Genomic DNA, 21,840 nt, shown 5'->3' with positions numbered 1-21,840 from the left:
ATTAGGCCGTATTCACGAACGCATTGGCGCTTATACAGATATTATTTACATGTTCATTTACTTATAAGAAAGTATTTATAGCGGCCCAGAGCCAAATCGTGAATATGTCTGACATTACCTCAGACGGTCGTAAATTAGGACAAACAGGTTCGAACCGTGTCGGCAATTAACGTCAAAATAAACAGTCGTAGCTAAAATGGTTTCTTTAAACGGAAGCAGCGCCGGAAATTGAAGATGAAGATCAAAGTAGTGTCTGCCGTGTCCTGCAGGGCGAGGCGCTGCAGCAACAGTGCCATCTCCACCAACGAGGCGTTGCTACCAGCATGGGCTAAACTGAGCCTTGAGTCCACCTCATGGTTGGCTGACAAGCCCTGATGAATGGTGGGACGTGCCCCCCCCCTGCACCAACTGTTCACAGATAACATTGTTTGAAGTAAGTCCTGCCAACAGTTTAAATAAAGGAAAAACAACTTCTAAATGCCTTCAGGTGTGTGTGGGAATAGTTTATGATGCAACAGTATCCATGAGCACACTCTTGTTGGGGGGGGCGCAGGTGGATGTTTGAACTCAAGTGCAGCAAGCTTAGGATCTACTCATTGGAATTTGCCGTTTCCCCCAGTTCAGTGGCTTCTTTCTGTTGTGTGTGATAACTCAACTGTTGGAGCCTGGCAGGTTTTACCTGAAGTGACTGGGTCAGAAGGCGTTGATCGGGGGGGTTGCTGGCAGCCCCTACTGTGTGTATGTGTCGGGGCATGCTTTGGGGTGGGACAGCGTGACTTCAGGCGATACGACGGTTGGGTGCGACTGGGCTGCATAGAAAAGGAGAGCTACATTGAGAGAGGAGGCTGACAAGCTCTAACTTATTTTCCCTTGAATTTAAATTTAGAGGGAAACGTTGGCTGGCGTTAAAAGGGGAACCGCCACCGGGCGAGGCAAGGGTTAAACGTTTGTGTCAGGTCTGATCAAATTTATGACCCCCATAATTATTCGCTGTGGTGCGCAAACACGTCTCTAAATGAGTTTTTATTTATTTTTGCATTGTGAGGGGAGGAGGGGGGGGAGAATGCTGTTTCTTTAAGAGAGAGGGAGCGAGAGAGTGTGTGAGAGAGAGAGAGAGAGAGAGAAAGGGAGGGACCTCTTTGCCCTCCAGAAACCAGGAAGGGAATTGAGTTGATCTGCTGCTGCTTGGTTAGCGCATACGGGCTTTAAGCTGCACAACAGTGAGAGGGAGAGGAGGAGAGGAGAGGGCTGAGCTAACCCACTACAAGCTTCACCACGGCCATCGCAGGTGAGCTAAAGGCGCCCTGTCATCCCCCCGCTGTCTGCCCCGGGCCTGTCGACCACAGTGGAGCAGGGCAGAGGAGGAGAGGAGAGAGGGAGACAACAAGGGAGGGAGGGGGACAGAAAGGAGAGCAGGGTGGGGGGGTTGGCCAGAGAGGAGAGGTGGGTCGCAGCTATAGTCTTTAGTCAGGGTTCCTCTTTTTTTTTTTCTTTTTTTTTAATCCCTCTAAAGTACTTCCTCTGTGCTGCTATTTACCTCTGGGGTATCTTGAGATAAACTTTATAGGATGCGTCCAAGGCATTAACTTTTCGGGCAGGTGGAAGCACTTAAGAGAAGGAGGAGGAGGAGGAGTGTGAAATGGGTGGGAGTCATGAACAAGGAACCAAAAATAATTCCTCTGGACAAGGTGCGAGCAGTGGCCACAACTTTTGGGGACGGTCTCGATAGAAACGTCCCTCAGCTGTGTGCTGCGTGTGCAGGGGACGCCGTGGTGGGTTCTGTGATAGAGGAAAGAGTAATAATTTAGGTCAGGAGTTTCAAGTGTCATTAGTGTGCATGCTGATTACAGAATGTGCACGAGGTGTTTAGTGGCTGCTCTTAAAGTTGGGGTTGCACTGTCTCTTGTGTGTAAGCTGCGAAGCTCGGCCCTGTTTGATGGCTGGACTGTACTTTAATACCTGGCAGCCTGCTAGCAACATACTGTAGTGTATAATTCAGCCCTGAGTGCTTACGTTAGAGCAGGCTTTGGAAATAAGAGGGGGGGGGGGGCGCTGGGGGCAGATAGAGCTGGGACTCGTAGTCCGCGACTGAGGCTGCAGAGCAGGTTGAATGAGATTTCAGGACTCTATATCCCAGAGTGCCTTGCCCTCGGCCATCCCGGAAAGGGAACGGCCGCTAGCCTATCCACACTAGGAGGTGTGGTGAGCGAGCCACTGTCAGACCAATGAGAGCAGGAGATGCTGAACCGAGTTGTGGGCTGAAGGCACAGGGGGTGGGGTGGTAGTTGTGCGTGTGCGTGCGTGCGTGTGTGTGTGTGTGTGTGTGGGGGGGGGGGGGGTAGGTGTCTGTTTGTGTGGGATCAGGCAATGGCTTGGCTGTATGACTAGGGCCACTCGCAAGTTTCCTGTCTGGTGAAGCTCCAGCCCTGCCCAGAGTGGAAGGCAGCAGAGCTGCAGTCAGGCCTGGGAAACGTTTTCTGCCTGTTTCTGCCTGGTGTCTGAAGACTGTCACTCAGAGGAAGAGAGCGGTAAGATGAGAATCAAACAAATCTAATAGCACGAGTTGTGACACAGAGTGAGAGGGATGGGGGGGGCTTGCTGGAGTTCTTGACCCACTTGAAGATGACAGCTAGGTCACCACGGAGTGTAAGGTGCTGCACACAACATGGCTAAAAGTCAGAGCGTTATTGTCTGTCGAGGTTTGAGTCTTCTCATTGGAATTGGAGCTCAACTTGCAGCCGTGCTGTTGTTGTTTTAAGTTTTTACCTGATTTGGCAGCATCACATTTAACCACAGCAAAGGCATCGTCAGCCCTCTAATGATTTTCCACAGAAAAGGGAACATCAGGTATTTACTATGCGTTGCCAGAGCTACTGTGATTGGATAGATGACAAATGTGAGGTGTTGAGTCATCATGTGAGGAATGACGTTGACAATTGTCAGAATTGTGTTTTACTGACGGGGAATGTCGCTTTCCTTTGGTATTACAGTTGAATTCTGCTGATTGCAGACTCCATGCTGGGGATTTGTATTTTTCTGACTTATTGATTTCAGATTTTCTCAGCTACTCAAAGCCCGGACGAGCTCACGACACTTTCCTCCCCTTTCCACCGCTCACTCTCCTTCCTCGCTACATTTATTTTTCAAAAGTAGATTCTAATCTCGCCCATGCTGTCACGGTTTGGCCTGTAGCTCGTGGGACTTCACAAGAACCCTGGTCGTCTTGCTTGATAACCGTCGTTATGATTTTTGTGTCTGGATACCTGTTCTGGGTATGTAGAGGGTAAAAGAAATGGAGTCCGTGAGGAGATTGGAATGCTTCATGCCTCCATTAAAGCAAACAAGTCTGATTACATTTCATCTTCGTTTGTACTCTGAAGGAGAGGAGCTGTTGACACTTGTCATAGAGACACACTACTGTATGTAATCAAGGATTTCTCCAAGAGGTTAAACTAGGACGCCATATGTGTTTGTGTGTGCTGCTGTGTCTCTGTGTTACCAACAATAGACTGGAGGGGAATTGCAGGGGACCTCAGTGGCTGTGGGCAGGTCCAAGACACCACCCATCAATTTGGCGGTGAGGCTGAATACAGTTTGATATTCCTGTATGTTTGTGCCTCCACCACTATGGTCTGAAACTAGCAGGTTCAGACAGACTGAGAGGACAGGTCGCGTGATGTCGCCGTGGCATGCCGAAGCTTTATTTTAGAGTCCGATGCTGGTGTAAACCCTGGACTCCGTGTAAGATTTCTTTCCTGTTTGTTTGCTCAAAGCTTCGGTTGCGTGGTCAAATGGCGGAGTTGGGCGGAATGGAAATGTGATTTGTGTTGCTCACAATATTGCCCGCTGCTGTGCTGCCTATATGTCGGTTTGTGTAAAAATATCTGCAGTTTGAAGACTTCATGTGCCTCTTGGTTGGTGAATTTGGCTCCACTTCCCTCTAATGTTTGGTTCCCCTGGTCAGCTGCTCAGTAAACCACAGCTTCCAGCCTGCCTCGGCAGACAGACCCCTCTCTGTTGTTTTTCTGTTGTTGTGCTAAAGTCTACGGGGAGTAAAGGGGCTTCTTCTGTTCTCTGCTGGGACGTTTATTATGGAGAGGCCAATGCAACCTGATCAAATTAGGAGGGCAGAGGAGGCTGCAGAGATATTTTCAGGGCAAGGGGAAAAGCCTCAAATGTTCAATCCTTTGGGGTAAAAAGTTGTTGGTGGCATTGTTATGGTTGTTTAGTCACCTTAGAAAGTGTGCAAATTTGATGTAACCTGTTGTTAATTAAGTAGGTCGCAGATAGGGCGACTCAGACGGCCTCTCATGAGTTATCATTAAGATTATTGAATGTAGTTGAGATGAACTCGAGAAGGTTTCTATGTAAGGGGAGCGTGACGATGATGGTGGGTGGGTCTGCACTGCTTTGCCTCCTCAGCATTAGAAAGGGGAAGTGTTGGATGTGTACTGAGCAGTGCAGAGTCTAAGGCAGATGGAGCAATGATGAGATAAGAGCGACGGGCCAGATGAAGGGGAGACGGACAGTAGGGGCAGAGAACAAGCAGGCGAAGAGTTGGTCATCTGATAACAGAACGGGTTCTGTTACATGTCTGCAACAGACTCACAGGAAGCCCTTCTTCCTCGTTAGACTGCCCATGCACCAAGCAACGCGGCAGAGCGTTAGCGGTTGACGTACAGGCTAACTGGTCACGTCGAGGTCCGCGGGACAGGGATGGTTTGGGACTCCTCACTTTACTTAGTGTATGTAATACAACAATAAAGAGGGGATTGCACACCTCCTGACCGACACACAACCTTATTTAAACCTTTTTATCAGAAGGATACCTTACTGTTCCATCAACTGTCAGTGAAGTGATGAGGAAAGAAAGCACAAAGATCTCCTTCCCCTGATTAGATTAGTCCAACTACTGGTAGTAAATCTGTTGTCCCTGCCTCCTCCTAAAGTCTTCAGGCACTCTTTCAAGAACTCCAGAAGGTCCTGTGTGGTTGTTGTGACTTTTGAATTTGCCGTGTTAAGTAATTTTAGTCTCGGATTACAACATTGTGTAATTTTAGAATCAAGTACAACCAGCTAACCACAGAGCACAGAGTCTGTTTGCAATAAGTAAGAATGCCATTCATTTTCTTCATAGTGAATTTGTTTTGAACCGTTTTTAACATCTATGGTAGATTTAATGGCATCTACCTGAGTGTGAAAGCATGATAACTTCTCCTGAGACAACCTTGTAATATCATTAAAAATAATATGAAGGAGTCACAGTTTCTACCATACATCTGCCTTTCCCACAATCATAGTGTCATAGTGACAACTGTGATTAGTGGAGCCTGAATTTCAGATTAGAATGTGGCAGATAGTTTTTGTTTTTACAGTTTGTTGATATTTTCTTGTCTGAGAAATCGTACATAAGGACAAAACATCGGTACATTTTCGAATAGTCTGAGAGATTAGAGGAGTGGTAAGCGGCCCCACATTTTATGTCTCCAAACTTTCTGTTCTATCTAGCTGAAGAGATCATTGAAGCCTTATAAAGCTGCCATAAAGTTCTTCGTTTTATCCCTCCAGTTAGACTTTGCCCATCCTGTGGTAGTACCTCTTCCTCCTAATGAAGCAGGTTGGTACAGGTACCCGAATTAAACAAGTTTATTGATATGTGAGTAGGATTCCAGCCCCACACATTCTGTTGGTGAATGTTTTTTTAACGTCTTACCTCACCCACTACATTTGTTCTCTACTGGCTTTCTGTCAGTTTCTGTTGGTTTTTTTTGTTTTTTTGTCTTGCTGGTACTTCCTTGTAAGTTTCATTGCCAGGCGTAGACCAACCCCAACTTCAGCTTTATCAGTTGCTTGGCTTCTTCCTGCTTTGCTCCCAGTATAACCAATCAGGTTTCCTTCCACTCCTGGCAGAAGTGAGTCACTTGGCTGTGGTACTTGCCTTAAATCCACTTCTTCTAGGAACCGCGGCCCCCTCCCCATTCTGATTATCTTGCATTATCTTGGTCCAACCTTGACCCGATTCGACCTCGTAGCAGTAACGTGGTTGCCATAGAGGCAAGATCTCTATACAGTAAAATTAGGACATTGGAGTAAAGAAGGACAAAGAAAGGATTACATTGGTGTAGATGGTATCCACCTCGATTATAACTGCATAAAATGGACGTCCAGGCATTTTCAAACTTTTTATTACTCTTAAGTTTCCCTTTTTCAAGTTCATAAGGTGACAAAGAGTAGAATTATACACTGTGCCCTGCTCCTTTAAACCTGTGTTGGTAAAATAATTATGTCTGTGTGTATTTGAAGCATCTGAGGTTGCACAGGGTTAATAGTTTGTTCTTTTGTATTTAGGAATGACTGGTATGTGTCAGGCAAAGACAGAGATACTTTGAGTGTGGAAATTCTTCACTTCTTCCATGATACACGTGAGGCAAAATAAGCACTATTTAATAACTGCAAGTGCTACCGAATATCAGGGCAGTGAAAAAGAAGGCAGTTAGGTGTGACTGCTGTTTCTCTTTTCTGATTACGTAGTCCTGATACCTGTCCTGCCTGAATACGTGGGAAGGGGAGAGGAACATTAGAGGTAATGAGGGTGTGGGTTTGGAATGGGTCGCTCCCGTGCATACGCGGTTGTTTGACTTGCAAAGCTGGCCCGGGTGCTTCCGAATAGGTCTTTGAGAGAAGGCCCTCACTGGGAGGGGAACGCCAGAACAGTTACCGTGCTACTGCGTGCCGGGCTGCAGCCCTCGTCACCCACAGCCATGAATTAGTGATAAGGAATGTTTCAAGCCATGAGGAGGTGTCAGGATCAGGTTTGTTGGACTGCATTCCCTGTCTCTTAATGCTCTTTATTCGGGACAGGTGGCTCTTGCATGCAGAGTAGTCCCTGCGTGCTCTTTTGGCACTGAATTGAGTTTGTGCACGTGTGTTTTATCTCAACTCAGTTAAGCGTCAGAAAAGCCGTTGCCTCTGTGCATTGTACAGAATAACTTGCTACTTTATATTGCAGGACAATCAGCTTTAGTGCCGGTGTGTCTGTTGACCCAAAACGTGGGTGGGCTCATGGGTAATGCCAGTAGTCACATGGTTAGCCATTAGCTTAGCTTTACCCTCAGCCTGTTTATTCAGATTTTGATCGGTAAGGTATGTCGGTCTTTGATGGTAGACTTCTATTAAAGCCAAGCGAACGATGTGCAGTAACCACAGTCAGCATGTGAGAGGAAATTATTTGGAAACTTACATCCTTGCAGTTTGCCAGGGTAGGAAGTCACACATCTAAAGCTGGTAAGGCAGGTGTTGCTATTTATGCCCAACGTATGAAAGACAGGATGAGGAGGCTGGGTGAGTACCGGCAGCCAGGCTGGGCAGGTTTGATTTTGAGTTCTAGTGTACACACCAGGCAGGCTGTTGTGAAAGATTGGCATTTGAAGATCTTACCTTATAGAGAGCAACCCTCCCCCTCCCCAGTCAGCCTCACCCCCTGCTATGTTTCTGGCAGATGGAGGGACAATGCCATATACATGTGCGTTTACCTTTTACCTGCGTGTGTGTTTTGGGCACTACTGAGGACTCTGCTTGTGTATGGGTGGGTGTTGATAAATTGAGAATAGTTTGTCCTGCTGACCCCCCCCCCCCCCCCCCCCCCACTCTCCACTGTGCAAGCTTCAGTCGATCATTTTAATCCCCCCCCACCACCACACTACACGTGAGCGAGGGGACAGCCTTTCCTGAAACTTGGCACACAGTACGGGGTGGGGTAACCAGCTCAGACCGGATTGACAACCTCCCTTTTTAATACCGTTCCCTTGCAGCTTGTTGCGTGTACTCTTCCTCCTCCTGTGTAGGTTTGCCTTGGCAATGCCCCCCTCCTCCTCCGCCTAGCTCGCTCTTCTCTTAGCTCTCAACTGACACGGCGTTGAAATTGCACGTCCCCAGTTCCCAGCATGCACTTTGATTTCCTTTGCCATCTGTCCTCGACGACCTCTCACTTGGTTTGACAAGTATCACTAGAGAATATGTATATTTTATTAACACCTACACATAGTCTGTTTCATAGTGAGCCCTGTCGGTGCACCAGACCGACTGATAGATTTTATAGGCAAATTAAATAAAAACTGAACTAACTGTTGAGCTTATTTGTTTGCGAATGTCGTGGAGGTCCTTATGTGACCACAGAAAAATGCTTAGAGCATGTGAATTATGTCGCAACTCTCCAATTCATTTGAAGGTTGCAATTAGTTGGTTTGAGATCCATAAAACTCGCCATGGCGGGAAGTTTGATGTGGCTGGTTTGTCTATATAAATACAAATTCCAGTGCAAACACGACTTTGCTGCGATGGATGAGAAAGATGTTTTGGCTTTGCCAAGTTGTAATTAATAAAATACTGTGCTACATACTGAAAAGGTCAACTCACACTTCTGCCATAATCGCCACTAAATGTACTGATTATCGCTGTTTTGTCCACAATTGTCCTGTTGTGGTTTAAAAGCGTATACATCAACACAGCAGTTCAGTTTCTTTCTTTTTATTATTTAACTGTGATTCTTTTGATGATGGCAGATTCAGACCAAGGGGCAAAATCGAGAATGTTATCCCTATTATTTATTTTTAGATTACACCATAAGATCAGGTAATGTCCAATCATGGTAATTTGGGACTTTCTCTAGTCGCATCTTTACTGGAAGAGTGGTTCAATGGTTCAATCCTTCCTACAATGGGTTTTACAATTGAGGCAGTTTCAATACCTTCAACGCTCCTCTTGGTTTCCACGTGTTCATGATTAAATGGACATAGTGGTTCAAGTAATAATAAGCTAATTGCAGAATTTAGTGGTGTTGCATCATCTAATAATCTCTCTTTTATCCACATAAAAAGTGACGATTGGACTGATTAATTGTAGCTGTCTTTTCTGTAAATCACATCCAACTCTTCTCCCATCAGACAGGCAGACAGACGGACGGCAGGACGGATACACGGGTGGGGGCTGTGCTAGGCGGCTCGGCGGCAAGCTGGTGGAAAATGTCGTCAGGAGCCGGCGGGAGAGGTGGAAGGCGGCTCAAGGGGACTGCAGGCAGTGGAGGTGGAGGAGGTAGAGGAGGGGCAGGAGAGGCAGAGGAAGGTCCTGTGGGGATCCCCTTCCCTGAGCACAGCGCAGACATCCTCGGCAGCCTGAACAAGCAGCGGCTCAGCGGCCAGCTGTGCGACGTGCTCCTGGTTACTCAAGAACGCGAGTTCCCAGCTCACCGCGCCATCCTAGCGTCCTGCAGCTCCTACTTCCACAAGCTCTTCACTTCAGGGGCCGTCGCTGACCAGCAGAACGTCTACAACATCGACTTTGTGGCAGCCGAGGCTCTGGGAGCTCTGCTGGACTTTGCTTACACCGCTACACTCACGGTCAGCCACAGTAGTGTTGCTGACATCCTTGCTGCTGCGCACCTCCTGGAAATCCCACCCGTCCAGGATGTCTGTACACACTTGTTGGACACCAAAGTGCTCTCCCCGCCGGTAACAATCCAAGATATAAAATGTGTTTTCTTTATGTCTGCAATACTGTAATTCTGCGTTCTTGCATGACCTTAACGACGACTGTATTTTTTTTTTTTTTGTTTCTCTTCACTAGGCGGGTAGTGAGCGAAGAGATGAAGGTGAAGATGAGGAGGGGAAGAGCAGGGGAGGCAGAGAGCAGGGAAATCGTGTTCGGGCTCGGGAGTACCTGGAGTATTTCCAGAGAGGAGCACACTGGAGCAGTAGCTGCAGCACACCGGAGCTCAGGGACCTGCCCACACACCTGCACTTTAACCACGGCAATGGAGGGCCCCCCAGCAATGGAGCAACTGCCGGTCTTGGGGAGTACTACTCCCCCTTGGCCCTTGCCTTGGCCCAGGCCCCCACACGTGAGCCAGAGGAGGAGGACGAGGATGAAGACGAAGATGAGGACGGCGAGGCGATGCAGGGAAATGGAGGAACCTTGGGGTCATCGTACTACGCTTCATCCCAAAACGGGCACTTCTACCTTCCCCCTGAATCAAGGCCGGGGCAGGAGCCAGAGGTGGACAGTGGGGGCAGGGAAGCGATGGTAAGGGAAAGGGGTTCCGCCAGCGCCCTACTTCAACAGATGATGGATTCCATCGAGAGGCAGAAAGAGTGTGCAGCAACTGGGGAGGAACACGGCGAGGGGGATGACGCAGACATGGAATTTTACTTGAATTATTTTAACAGCTCGCAGCACGAGGACGCGGCTTCTGCTGCTGTGACACAGGGAGTGTCGCCCTTTTGGCTGTCACGGGGTAGAACAGGCCAGGAGAGAACAGGAGTGGGAGGAAAGAGAGCTGAAGATAGAAGCAGCGTAGGTGGGGGAGGAGGAGGACCGGAGAGGAAGATGCGTTCTAAGGCCTTTCAGAAATGCCCCATATGTTCCAAGGTCATACAAGGAGCCGGCAAGCTACCCCGCCACATCAGAACGCACACGGGAGAGAAACCCTACGAATGCGCCATCTGCAAAGTGCGCTTTACCAGGTAAGCCCACTTAATAGAGTACTTCCTTGTGTCACACATGCTAATAGTCTTGGACTTGGCACCACATACAAAACACTCAGCAGTGGGAAATATCACATAGCCAAAAGCAGGGGTATTAGCTCTAACCAACCTAGCCAGGCGGAGGCCAGTCAGTTTGTTTTGTTGTGCTTGAGAAGCAGTCCTTTTTTTAACATCACATTGTGACCTATTTAATATTCAAGCTCCAAGGGGATCGGGTTGTCGGACAAGTGTGTTTTATTGTGACAAGTTTCATGGCAAAGTCCTGGAATAGTAACGCAAGGGTCCTATAAAACAATACTGTACCATGGTGGTGTTATCTTGTGGAGGGCTGCTATAAAGTGCTTAGTTCTGATACAGAGGGGGGTTATAGGTCCTGGGTGGTGCTCTGTGCATTTCAGCACTGTAATTTGAACTTTTGATCTCTGGTTATTTTAATTATTGCCCACACCAGAGTGTTTGTACCACCCCCTCCTGTTTCTTTCTGTCCCTCCTGTACCTGAAATCTGCCATGTGTCTTTGAGATGCATGCAGCTAGTTTTAAGCAGATGCCTTCAACAGTTTCCATGTAATTACAAGTATTTCCTTTTCCTTGAAGTCATTGCGTAAATTGATTAATCAGTAGACCCGCACTGGAAATAGACGCAGCAGACTAGAAATACCCGTTGACCTCTGCCGAGTTGGCAGGTAGGGAAGCCCCAAGTGAATATGCCTTCTTGCTAAATTTGACTGGCATGGTGGGTATTGTAAGCTTAATCCTGTTTGATCGGGGTTAAGAGTTTAATAAATCAGCCCGTCCTTTAAATAATTCACTTTTCATCTGTACCCAACTTGGTCCCAAGGATTTGGTCCGTGTTCATGCGTCCACACAGATACTTCAGGTAGCCTTTTTCCCCCCCACAATACCAGGGTGAAGTTCTCACTCTGTGGGCACCAGGTTTGTTCACTCGTATGACGGATAATCCACTTACATGGCATGTGTGTGCAACTGTGTATGTGTCTTGTTTATTTAGGAGCCCTCTGCCTTCGATGCAGAAGGGTTATACGATTAAAGGGCTTGGGAGCCCTGGAGAGAGTTAAGGGCTAAAGTGGGGGGAGGGAGGGACAAGAGTCAGAGCAAGGCCGAGGCGGCCTGATAAAGTTTGAAAGGCGGCACATTATCGAGTGAAAAATGTTCAGCATGTGGCGACATTTCAGTTGCTAGTTCTGACTTCAGCAGAATGTTGAGCAACATTGACATATGCTGTCTTAATCCGCATGATTTTCCCTCAAAATAACAACTGCCCTGTTCCCACCTCACCTGGATTTCCCGAAATCCATCGGGATTTAGCGCGGAGGTTTTTCAGAGTGTAATGATGCAGGCATTTCTCAAATCAATCCAATGACATGGTGCTGTTCTCAGACTTGAGTTAGGGGAAATCATAAAAATTCCAGATGATGCAGGGAACATTGAGCTTTATTGTCGGACCACTGTTGTGCTCTTGTGTGCAATTACACAGATAAAGAGCAGAGGTTTATGGTCCCAGTCGGCCCAACGTCCCTCAGAGTATAAGCATATTGGAGGAGATCCAGAATCTTTCTATCTACAAAGGATCCAACAAATATCACCTTAACATCTGAACACTGCTCACATGAGCGTTCAGGCACCGTACATGTAGAGAATGACTAAAGCTAGCTGACCTAGCATATTCCAATGGCTGGGCTTTGGTCGACGTGCATGGAAAATCTGTCTTTTCGTCTCTGCGCTTTAATTTCATTTTCACTTGCGTTGTACTTCTCCCTCACAGGCAGGACAAGCTCAAGGTTCATATGCGGAAGCATACAGGAGAAAAGCCTTACCTGTGCACGCAATGTGGAGCCGCCTTTGCTCACAACTATGACCTGAAGAACCACATGCGTGTGCACACCGGCTTGCGCCCCTATCAGTGCTCGAGCTGCTTTAAGACTTTTGTGCGCTCGGACCACCTGCACCGCCACCTCAAGAAGGACGGCTGCAACGGCATCCCGTCCCGCCGCGGCCGAAAGCCTCGGGTGCGAGAGCCGGGGATCCTTGATGCCCCGCTCAGCCTGCTGGGCCCCGGGGCCCATATGAGCCCAGGGTCTCGAACCATCAAGGGACGGCGGCGCTCGGAATCGTCCCCGTCCGCAGAGATGGATGGAGCCGCGGGAGACCACGTACACAGTCCTCAGGTGCAGGAGCTGGCAGCAGAGATGAGAGCCTGAGACAGGACGGGCGAGGACACTGCTGGACACCACAGTTGACTCTGCACTGCCTGTGAGACAGGCCAGTGAAGAGGGGAGAAGAAGAGTCAAAGGCAAACTTTTTAAAAATATAAAGCAACTAACTAATCCTCTATAAACCAAATCAGGGTGTCACAAAAATCTAATCTTTATATTTCTTTCTCTTTTTATTTTAGGAAATGGAGTAGACTTGCAAGCACTTGAGTCAGTTTATCTGTTAAAGAGCAAAGAACGCTTCAAATCGCGCACCCCTTATGTCCAATTTCTGGGCCATTTCTTTCTTTATGATACTAGGGTTTTATACATTGGCAAATGTATGATTGATACAAAGAAACTCTGAGCAACTATGCAGTTGATTTAGATTTTTACTGGCTTTGTCCTCTCAGCCTTTAAGCTCTAAGCAAGGTGTCTGTCAGGCACCTTCTGGCCGCTCTACGGGTTAAGCGAGGACAAATCCTCCAGTGAAAACAAGCCTTTTTCTATTCCTTTGCAGGTTTGAAATGTACAGTTACCATAGAAACAAAATTGCCTCAGTGTGGCATATGCAAGGAAAAGTCACCAGAGTTTTGATGCAAGGTTTTTTTCCCCCTCCTCTTTCTCTAAATGTTCCAGAAAGAAAATAGAAATAAGACAAGGGTTTGTTTGAAGTGTTGCTTTCTCTATAAAATACCATTTAAGAATCTATTGTCTTATTGTAAAACAAATTGACCGAGTCAAATCCGCATTTAAGGGGGCTCTTCGGCTGCAGGACTAGGGAACATGAAGGGTGGAGGGTTTGTTGTACAAGCACTACCATCGTCAGTGTAACTGTCGGCGTCCATCCTGCAGAGTTCCAATTCCATTTTCCCTTTCTGATCTTGTCTTAATATTTTACTGTTCCTTTTTATTAACTGCTTTGGGTACTTGACACTTTATAAATGTAGACATGTACATACAGCCGTTGGCGACGTGGCCTGGCGAGGTGTAGTTATCTGGCGTTTCCTCCGAGGCTCGATGTCACGCTTTTTCCACGGTGAGGCAGAACCAGAGAGAGAGAGAGAGAAAGCAAACTGTTTGAATGTTTGAAGAAAATATTTTAATCATGCAATTGTCCTGAACACAACACTTGACATGTACAGATCCTGCCCAAAGGACGAGGTGGAACGGCCGAATGAATGAATGAATGAATGAATGAATGAGTGAATGAATGAGTGCACTCGACTTTGCAGTTTATCAGAACCTGTCCTTGTGCGACAGGATGCTGGTGGTTGTTTCTTCTAGCTGGAGCGAAAGAGTGTCAGAGAGTACCGGGATGAGATAGAGGAGCACCTTTTTTATGGGTTTGCACAGCTTTACTAAAGATATCCAACAGAGCAAGAGAGGCATATTTAAAGGTAGTGTGCTGGTGTTTGGGGGCGTGCTTATTCTAATCTTTTTCGCCCTGGGGGCCACGCAGCCGCGAGGCAAACTGTATGATGAAGAGAGCAATAAATACCTGTCCAAGTTGGGAGGCCAAATAGGAGTACAGCTGCAGCTGGTTGATGGGGGAAGGGAACAAGGGAAGGGGAGGGGGATCTCACAATGTCTGTTGCATTCCAAAAAATAATCTCCCCCAGCTCAGCCACGTTTCCAGGCAGGAGGGGGGGTCAGATCAGGCCTTTTCTCTCCCTCCATAGTCCTCTAATGCCCCCGAACAAGCCTGGAAGGGATATTATTATATTAGAGCCTGGTGTTGCTGCGGGTAGGACGCCTGGTGCTGGCGGCTCAGCGCGCGAGCGTGTTTACGCGCGCTTCCTGTGTTTGTCTGCGCGCGAGCGAGCGAGCGAGCGAGCGAGGGAGGGAGGCAGCCGGGGTCGCTCCGGCCACATCACCGCCGCGTGAGTCAGTCGCAGCCTGCGCCAACATGCGCCCCGAGCGGCCAGACCCCGCGCACTCGCCCCATCTCCCCGTGCGCACCGCCGCCGCCCGGGAGCAGGTATCCGGGAGGGAAACCGCTGGATCCCGGCGGCGGCGCACATCTGGATTTGTCGGTCTTAAAATATCCATGTTGTGCTGTTGTGTTGTGTTCCAAATCCGACACGGTTTCCCCAAAACGCGCACGTTCCGAGCGAGAATAGGAGCGTGGACGGGACTGTGCCGCCCATCGTTCCTGAATCCCTGCAGTAGTGCTGCGGTTAAACCATCAGTCCTCTGCACCTGAATTGGAAAGAGGCAGTTTGTAAATGCACTTGAGGGCACTTTCAACAAAACGGGTACTTAAAAAAAAAGAAAGTTGCAAACGAGATAATTCCTTTCATCTGTCCGCAGTGGTTAAACTGTTCACTGGTTTTGTTCAGGTTTTGACGAAAAGCTGCCAAATTGAATAAATTTGTGAACTCTGAAAGAGCTGAGCGAATGGGGGGTTCGATCCAACTAAATGCACTTAAAGTTAAAGTCATTTTATGTCTTAATGTTTAAAAATGGGGGGGGGGTGAAGGAGGAGGCAGATGAAGACAGGCCGCTCTGTGTGTGTGTCTGCGTGTGTGTGTGTGTGTGTGTGTGTGTGTGTGAGAGAGAGAGAGTATATTTATCCGTGCATTATTTCCCTGCACATGCAGCTGAATGTTTCCAGTCAGGAGGGTCTCAGGACAAACGCAGATGAACCAACTTTGCGTGTGATCCACCAGTTGACGACCAGCCTCATTAACTCGGCCGGTAATTGGCCACAGAGGCAGAAACACCAGAACGGCTCTTCGGACAGTTGCTTGTTTACTTCACGGCTCTCTCGGTGCGGATTCGCAGAACTTCTTTTTGGGTTTGTTTACTCTCGTCCATTGTCGTCAGGGGCTGCCTGTGTCTTGAAAGCTTCCCTTTCTACCGTTGCTTTTGCTGACGGACTTTGTGACTACACTGTTCTGTTTAAAGCCCACAGACAGACCAAATCCAGCGTTGGTGGTACTTATAGCGGATGTGTTGTGCGTCAGAGCCATGACATCATTTATTTCTGCTGCCCTTAATATCTCCCCCAATGTCTTATGCTTGTTCATCGACCAAAGCTTTCTTTGTTTTTCTTTTATCTCAGTCTTAAAGCTGGTGGTATTAAAAAGGCAGAATGTGTGTAATTTATCTAGACTGGGCCTCCCTAAGCCACACACCTGGACCCTCCTCTTGTGGACATGCAGAAAAGTGTGAAATCATACAGAAAATTTTACTTGAGTTCAGATTCTCTCCTTCTGCGCGTCCTCGTGGACAAAAGAATCAGTGATTTGAGGGTGTGTTGTTTTGGTTCTGTCTTTTATTTCATTGTACAGTGATGTTGTGCTGCATTTTTACATGGCTGCGTGCGTGTGTGTGTGTGTTGGGGTTAGGATTTGGGTTGCTGTGCCGGGGAGGGTTTGGGGGTAAACGTGCTTGGGTGGGGTTATGGATATAAAGCCTGATAGCACTGGAAGTGGTGCTTTAGCTGAGAGAGCAAAAGTTTGCACTAATGTTAAATGTCCCTTTTCCTGGTCGTGGGGGAGGGACAGGAGACCTCAGACAGGCCGGAGAGTTTCCGTGAGCACCGCGGTGTGGCCGAGACTCAAAGGTCTAGAAACAAGTCCATACAACCCCCTCCATAGAAACAAACGTGTAAAGAGACGTCCAACAAGAACAAAAACCAAAGCAGAGAAAACACGGCTTGTCTTCAAGCCATTGGACATTTTAAGCTATTTTAAGCAGTTACATCTGAAGGTCGTTGAAGTGATGCTCTGGATGTACAGTCGAGGTAGAAAATCAGATTTTCCTCTTCGTGATGTTGAATATTCTGGATCTAAAACATTGAGGCACTTAAAAAGTTGCAGATACTTTTAATTCCATCTCCCAAGTCTTTAATTAGTTCATGTTGTGTCAGCATCAAACAAAATTCTCTGAAATGAAAGTGAGCGTTAAACTCTTCTGCCACTATGTCCTGTTGTGAAGTGTTGTCTGGGCGGCGCTCACCTGGACACTGTGTTGGTGTCAGAGCGGAGGAGCATTTTTTTGTGTTTGCAGACAGCCATATTGTCCAGTGTGGGGCTGAGGCTCCCCCCCAGCAGACCCGCGGGCCAGAACAAAGGTCCTCCACGTGCTTTACGCTGGCAGGAACCTCTTGAAATCGCTCAAATAAGTTTCGTTGTATGAATTAAAGAAATCGCTAAAGTTGGCGCAGAAATTGATCAGTGACCGCGGGATCAACTGTCCCCAGCCTCAGCCCCAGACCGGGGGCCGCTCTGACACCGGATCTCCAGCAACTGTTGTTTCTCACAAATTTTAAAATGTTGTTTGTTTTTTTTTCATTTCCCCCCTGTGCTGTTTTTCTTGTATTGAATCTATTGGAAAAGGCCATAAAGACTACCAACGTCTATGATAACAATCACAACTGTAAATAAGCAAACAAAGCAGGACGGGAAGGGGGGGACTGTTAATGTTGAGATTCAAAAATGGGGCTATCTGCTTTGTCTTTCCTGCACACCTGATTATTTTGTGGATTTTCCATCGGACTGTCGCAGCATATCCGGTATGGCACTATGCGCAGCGAGGCTCTGGCACCTCCACAGACGGCCCCGGGGTCCTTCAGAGAAGCTGCTGTCTGTTGACCGGTTCTCGGCCAAGTGGGGACAGTTGGGACAGTGAGCCTGTGACTGTATCGGGGGACGTAGAGGGCGCCACTCGTGGAGGAGGAGTAAAGCTGGAGCCGATGGGGAAAATTAGATGTGTTTGAGACGAGGGGAAAGAGCGCAGCGTGTTCAGGACACGATAAGAACGACGAGGGCACCGCAGATTTGACATCGGGGAACTGCAACAGGGAGAATATTGCTGATGTTTTTGGTATCTATGTACATTACGTACTACTCAGGTGGAAAATACACTGCTATGCATTGGTTTTTAATGTCCGCTAGGTTTGTGGTATGTTTACGATCCCTCCCAGTTACTTTTGTCCTTGCATTTGTTCATCCCAATATTTGTCTCAGTAGTTCCAGAAAGAAAAAGCAGGAACAGTTTCCCCCTCATGTAAAGAGGCTGTGACCGGACTGTTTCTCCATTTAATATTGATCCAGAGATCCGTTAGTTGGAGGAAGGGAAGCCACCTGAGATTCCAGGCTCATTAGGCGGACTGACATGTCTGAGAAGAGAAGGGTTTGGGAAAGCATTTCCCCTCCCGCCACCGCCCCTCTCCGGACTTTAAGAGTACATCTTCGCTGCCGACTGGCCTTTGATCAGAGATCACTCGTCCTCGGCAGTGGGGGGGACGGACGGGAGCAGACGGAGAGAGGGGATCGGTTCAGGCGTGGAAGAAGAGACAGTCTCGGGTTTCAGTCATCAAAACCAATTTAGGATACATTCCATAACTTCATACTGTGATTTCCAGTCTTTTTCCAGGTGTGAAAGGTTCGTGTTGGAGACAGGACGAAACCGTCTCGCCTCACTTTATGGCTGTACTGTGTGACAGACAGTCGTAAAGGCCCCAGCATGCCGCTCTCCAACTGCCTTTTATTTTTCAGCTTCTGCGATTGTAACAAAGCACTTTGCAAAAAGGCCATCCTGATATTTGTGTTCCTTTATTCTATGGTGATCACTGTTATTGTGATTATTTTAATGTTTGTCTCGATGTTTCTTTTTTTTGTTATTTCCTCTGTGCAGATGATTATTTAAAAACGATATGAAAATGAGAAAAAAAAGAGAAGCAAACTTGAATATTTTGTATCTGCGTCCGAGGTGGCGAAAATCTGCGATCTCACCTGGACAGAAAAACACAATTCTTCTACCCTACCTGTTATATGCAGCTTTCCATTCACGCTTGCTAGATGTCAAATCTTGTTGGGAGAAAGGTCGTTTGATCTCTACGTTGGGAGCCATTTTCTCCAGCAGAAGCCTGTACAACAGTTGCGAAGCTTTCCGAGAGAGCTAGCTGTGCTGAATGTTAAACACGCAGTGTCGTATCCACTGCAGAACCTCCTGGTCTGCAATAACCGTGCAGTTAAAGGCGGGATCTGGGGCTCCGCCTCGAGCGTAAATGATGATGAATAGACAGGTGAGCTGGCCAAATGACCATGCACTTTTGTATATGAATACAGTAAATGTTGTTGGCCTTAACATCCATGTCGAGCAAAAATGATGGCAGTAGTGGGCAAATGTTGACCCCTGAATATTTAACAAATCGGTTGGTTTTAAGTGGGAGATGTAAAGATGTTACTATTTATAACAGATTGATTTATAATTAGATTGTTATGACAGAGCTGAAGACAGATTATTTTCCTCCTGGCGTATATTGAAAATGGTGCAAAATGTTCCATTTTTTTAAAAAAGAAACAACAAAAGCCTGGACATAAATTGTACTCGCGCACTACGAGTCTAATTAGACCCAAAAGCAATGATCCATTTCTGTGTGTCGGAGCTTCCATCCTGTTTGCACATATGAACACATGCCACTCTGTTGTGTATCCCAAAAAGGGCAGAGTGCCTGCTGTGACGTCACGAGTCAGATGATGTGCAACATCGTTGAATGTGTTAACCTGCAAGCTGCAGCGGATGGTTTTGTTTTCTACACAGTTTAGTGTAAACTTTTTACTTTAACTCCTTTCTCTACAGCATTTTTAGTGTAGCAGTCTGTATGTTGGAAGCTTCAGGGGGGATAAAAATGATTTTTTCCCCCTTTTTGTTCTTTTTTTTTTGAGAATTTGCACTTTTTGGAGATGAAAATAAATTGTATTGTATATGAGACCACTAAATCTACACAGTTTAAACCATATAATTCCATTTTGTGTCATTTTTTTGTTTGTTTCTTTTCTTTTTTTATTTTAAATATATCCATAAATGTCTGGCATCTGGTTGTCTGGTTTAAAGAATATAAAATCTTTCTATTAAAAACAATGGTTGCAACGTTGTGTGAATAAGTCTTTCCTGTAAAATCACGACACAATATTTTGCCATGGTCACAAAATGTGTTTTGTGGTTTCAACAGGAAGTCTCATTTATGGACAGGTTAATGCACCAATTTGGATTTCTTGGAGTGAATCTTTTGGAATTACGGCTGTAGAAGCAACAAAATACTCGCCAGATTTTTTGATAGACGACGATGACCGTGACTTCTCGTGTAACGATCGAGTTTTATCATGGATACCTTGTGTTTTGATCGTTATACAATGGAATCGCACGGACGTGTCTGTTCCCCACTTTGGCCACGAGGTGGCAGTAAAATCAGTGTTTTCATTGCGGACCTGTGAGCTGCTCAGTGCAGCCGAGCGACAAAAACGCTCTCGACACCAATATAAACTCCAAAACAGCACAAATTATGTCAGTGTCCAACATAATGCCTGTCTTTAGACTCAAAACCACAGCCCAGTCTCCTCGGGCGATTTGGACATTTGTACTATTTATAGTGTCCAGGGCCTTGTTTGAGGAAATGTCTGTCAGAGCTGACAACAAATATTGTTTTTAAATACCAGTAGGACTTATTTATATAGACTTATCACAGAAGTCCAGCGACAGAAGGCAACCCCGTTGTCACCGTTTCTTCCTGTTTGTCTCTGCCTGTCTCCCTGAGGCGTTCCTATGGGGTGACAGAGGTCAAGGAACAGCTCATTAACCCCACCCCAACAGTCCACACATTGCGCCGCAGTCCATAGGTCCTTAAACACACACACACACACACACACACACACACACACACACACACATGGGTGCACTTTAATGCTTAACTAATAGCATTTAAGACATCCACTGCATGTCAGCAGTATGTTTCAGGGATGCACTATAAGACAATAAGACGTGTTATGTCTGCATAACTGTATTTAAACATGCTGTGATCTGTCTGGCATGTCATTTTTTTGTTATTTCTTGATTTCCTATCTCCTTGATCATATTTGCTACTGCGGAATCACACTGATCACTATATTAAAGCGTGACATGTTTTATTCAGTCACGTTGAACCTGTTGGCCAGATGTCTTGGGACCTCCAAGTCATTAATTGTTATGTTTGGAAGGTATCTAAAAACACAGTGGGATGTGGTGTTATTTTCCATGTTCAGACATCACTGGTGCAGTCAAAACATACTGGATAAGAGGAACAGCAACACTTCAGGGGCTTGGAGATGCCTGCGAGCTGTTGTCTGGCTGTTTTTATTTTAATCATATTATTCTTTTATTATTCTCTGAGAGTGTGTGCGCGTGCACGTGTGTGCATGCTGTGACGGCAACTGCTTGAGTTTGCCTTTGTCTCGGTGTTGATGTGCAAAGGTGTGGTTTCTAATCTGCCTTATGTGCAGGTGCAGGCGCACACTCTTGTCGTTTAGGCTAAATGAACCTCCGGCGACCTCACAGCGAGCGTGCTGAAATGTGGAGTGAGGCTGAGACGCACAAACATGCACACTAGCCTCATTTACCAGTGCACACCTTCCTCTGGGGACATAAAATACCCACGTCTCCACGCACCGTGGGACATTGGCTTCCTCGACAATAGCTGCTGTCCTCAATAAAGCCCATGTGAGCGTTCGCTGCAGTCGCCCGGTGGATTTCCAGTTCCTCTCGGGGTGTCTTTCTGTCCTAGATCAGGTGTTTAAACTGCTCAATGTGACAATAATTAGACACCACTGAAGACATGTGTTCTTTCTTATGTTGATAAGGGACGTTGACCTTTAACCTGTGCGCCCTTATCCCCCATCCCCGCTGAAATTCACCCCTCCCATATGCCCCCCCTCCCGGCATCCAATGCTCTGTCCAGCTCGCATCGGGGAGCATAGCAGGAGGGGGGATTGGACAGCCTCGGAGCCTCGCCTCTGGCCATCTCTGCTCCTCCCTGGAGAACGGAGGACTGAGGTGCCTTTAAACCACTGCGGCAAAAACTCTCCCAAAAACCCTGCAGTCATTAATATGCAAAAATGCAAATGAGAAGGTAATTAAGAGCTGGAGCTCTCTGGAGGCTCTTTGATTGCTAATGAATTCTAATCTGCAAAGAAAAGGGGGGAGGGGAGGAGAAGAAGAGATGAAAGAAATAGAGAAAACAAGGAAAGAGGGAAGACTAAACAGGAAAACGGGCCGCAAGTTTTCGTCTCGGCGTCACGTTTTCTACCTGGAGGCTCGCGAGGCG

At 47.0% G+C, this 21,840-nt stretch overlaps 1 protein-coding gene across 7 annotated transcripts; it reads left to right on the top strand.

The window, feature by feature from the left end:
* The first annotated feature begins 1,130 nt into the window (after positions 1-1,130).
* zbtb7a (zinc finger and BTB domain containing 7a) lies at positions 1,131-19,634 on the top strand. Of its 7 annotated transcripts, XR_008951353.1 has the most exons (5): positions 6,765-6,812; positions 8,943-9,506; positions 9,622-10,517; positions 12,323-12,850; positions 12,953-19,634. XR_008951353.1 is itself a non-coding variant. In XM_057038342.1 (4 exons), exons 2-4 carry the CDS (start codon positions 9,021-9,023, stop codon positions 12,756-12,758), a joined length of 1,818 nt encoding a protein of 605 aa, XP_056894322.1. In that variant the 5' UTR covers positions 1,131-1,288; positions 8,943-9,020; the 3' UTR covers positions 12,759-19,634. The 7 variants fall into 7 exon arrangements, 6 of the variants coding, with proteins under 6 accessions (XP_056894322.1, XP_056894326.1, XP_056894323.1 ...); XM_057038342.1 differs by lacking the exon at positions 6,765-6,812 and adding an exon at positions 1,131-1,288 and having other exon boundaries at positions 12,323-19,634; XM_057038346.1 differs by lacking the exon at positions 6,765-6,812 and adding an exon at positions 1,152-1,288 and having other exon boundaries at positions 8,947-9,506; positions 12,323-19,634.
* The last annotated feature ends 2,206 nt before the right edge of the window (positions 19,635-21,840 follow it).

This window comes from Takifugu flavidus, chromosome 7 (assembly GCF_003711565.1).
Source record: "Takifugu flavidus isolate HTHZ2018 chromosome 7, ASM371156v2, whole genome shotgun sequence".
Classification (NCBI taxonomy): domain Eukaryota; kingdom Metazoa; phylum Chordata; class Actinopteri; order Tetraodontiformes; family Tetraodontidae; genus Takifugu; species Takifugu flavidus.
This window is presented reverse-complemented; position numbering and strand designations above follow the sequence as displayed.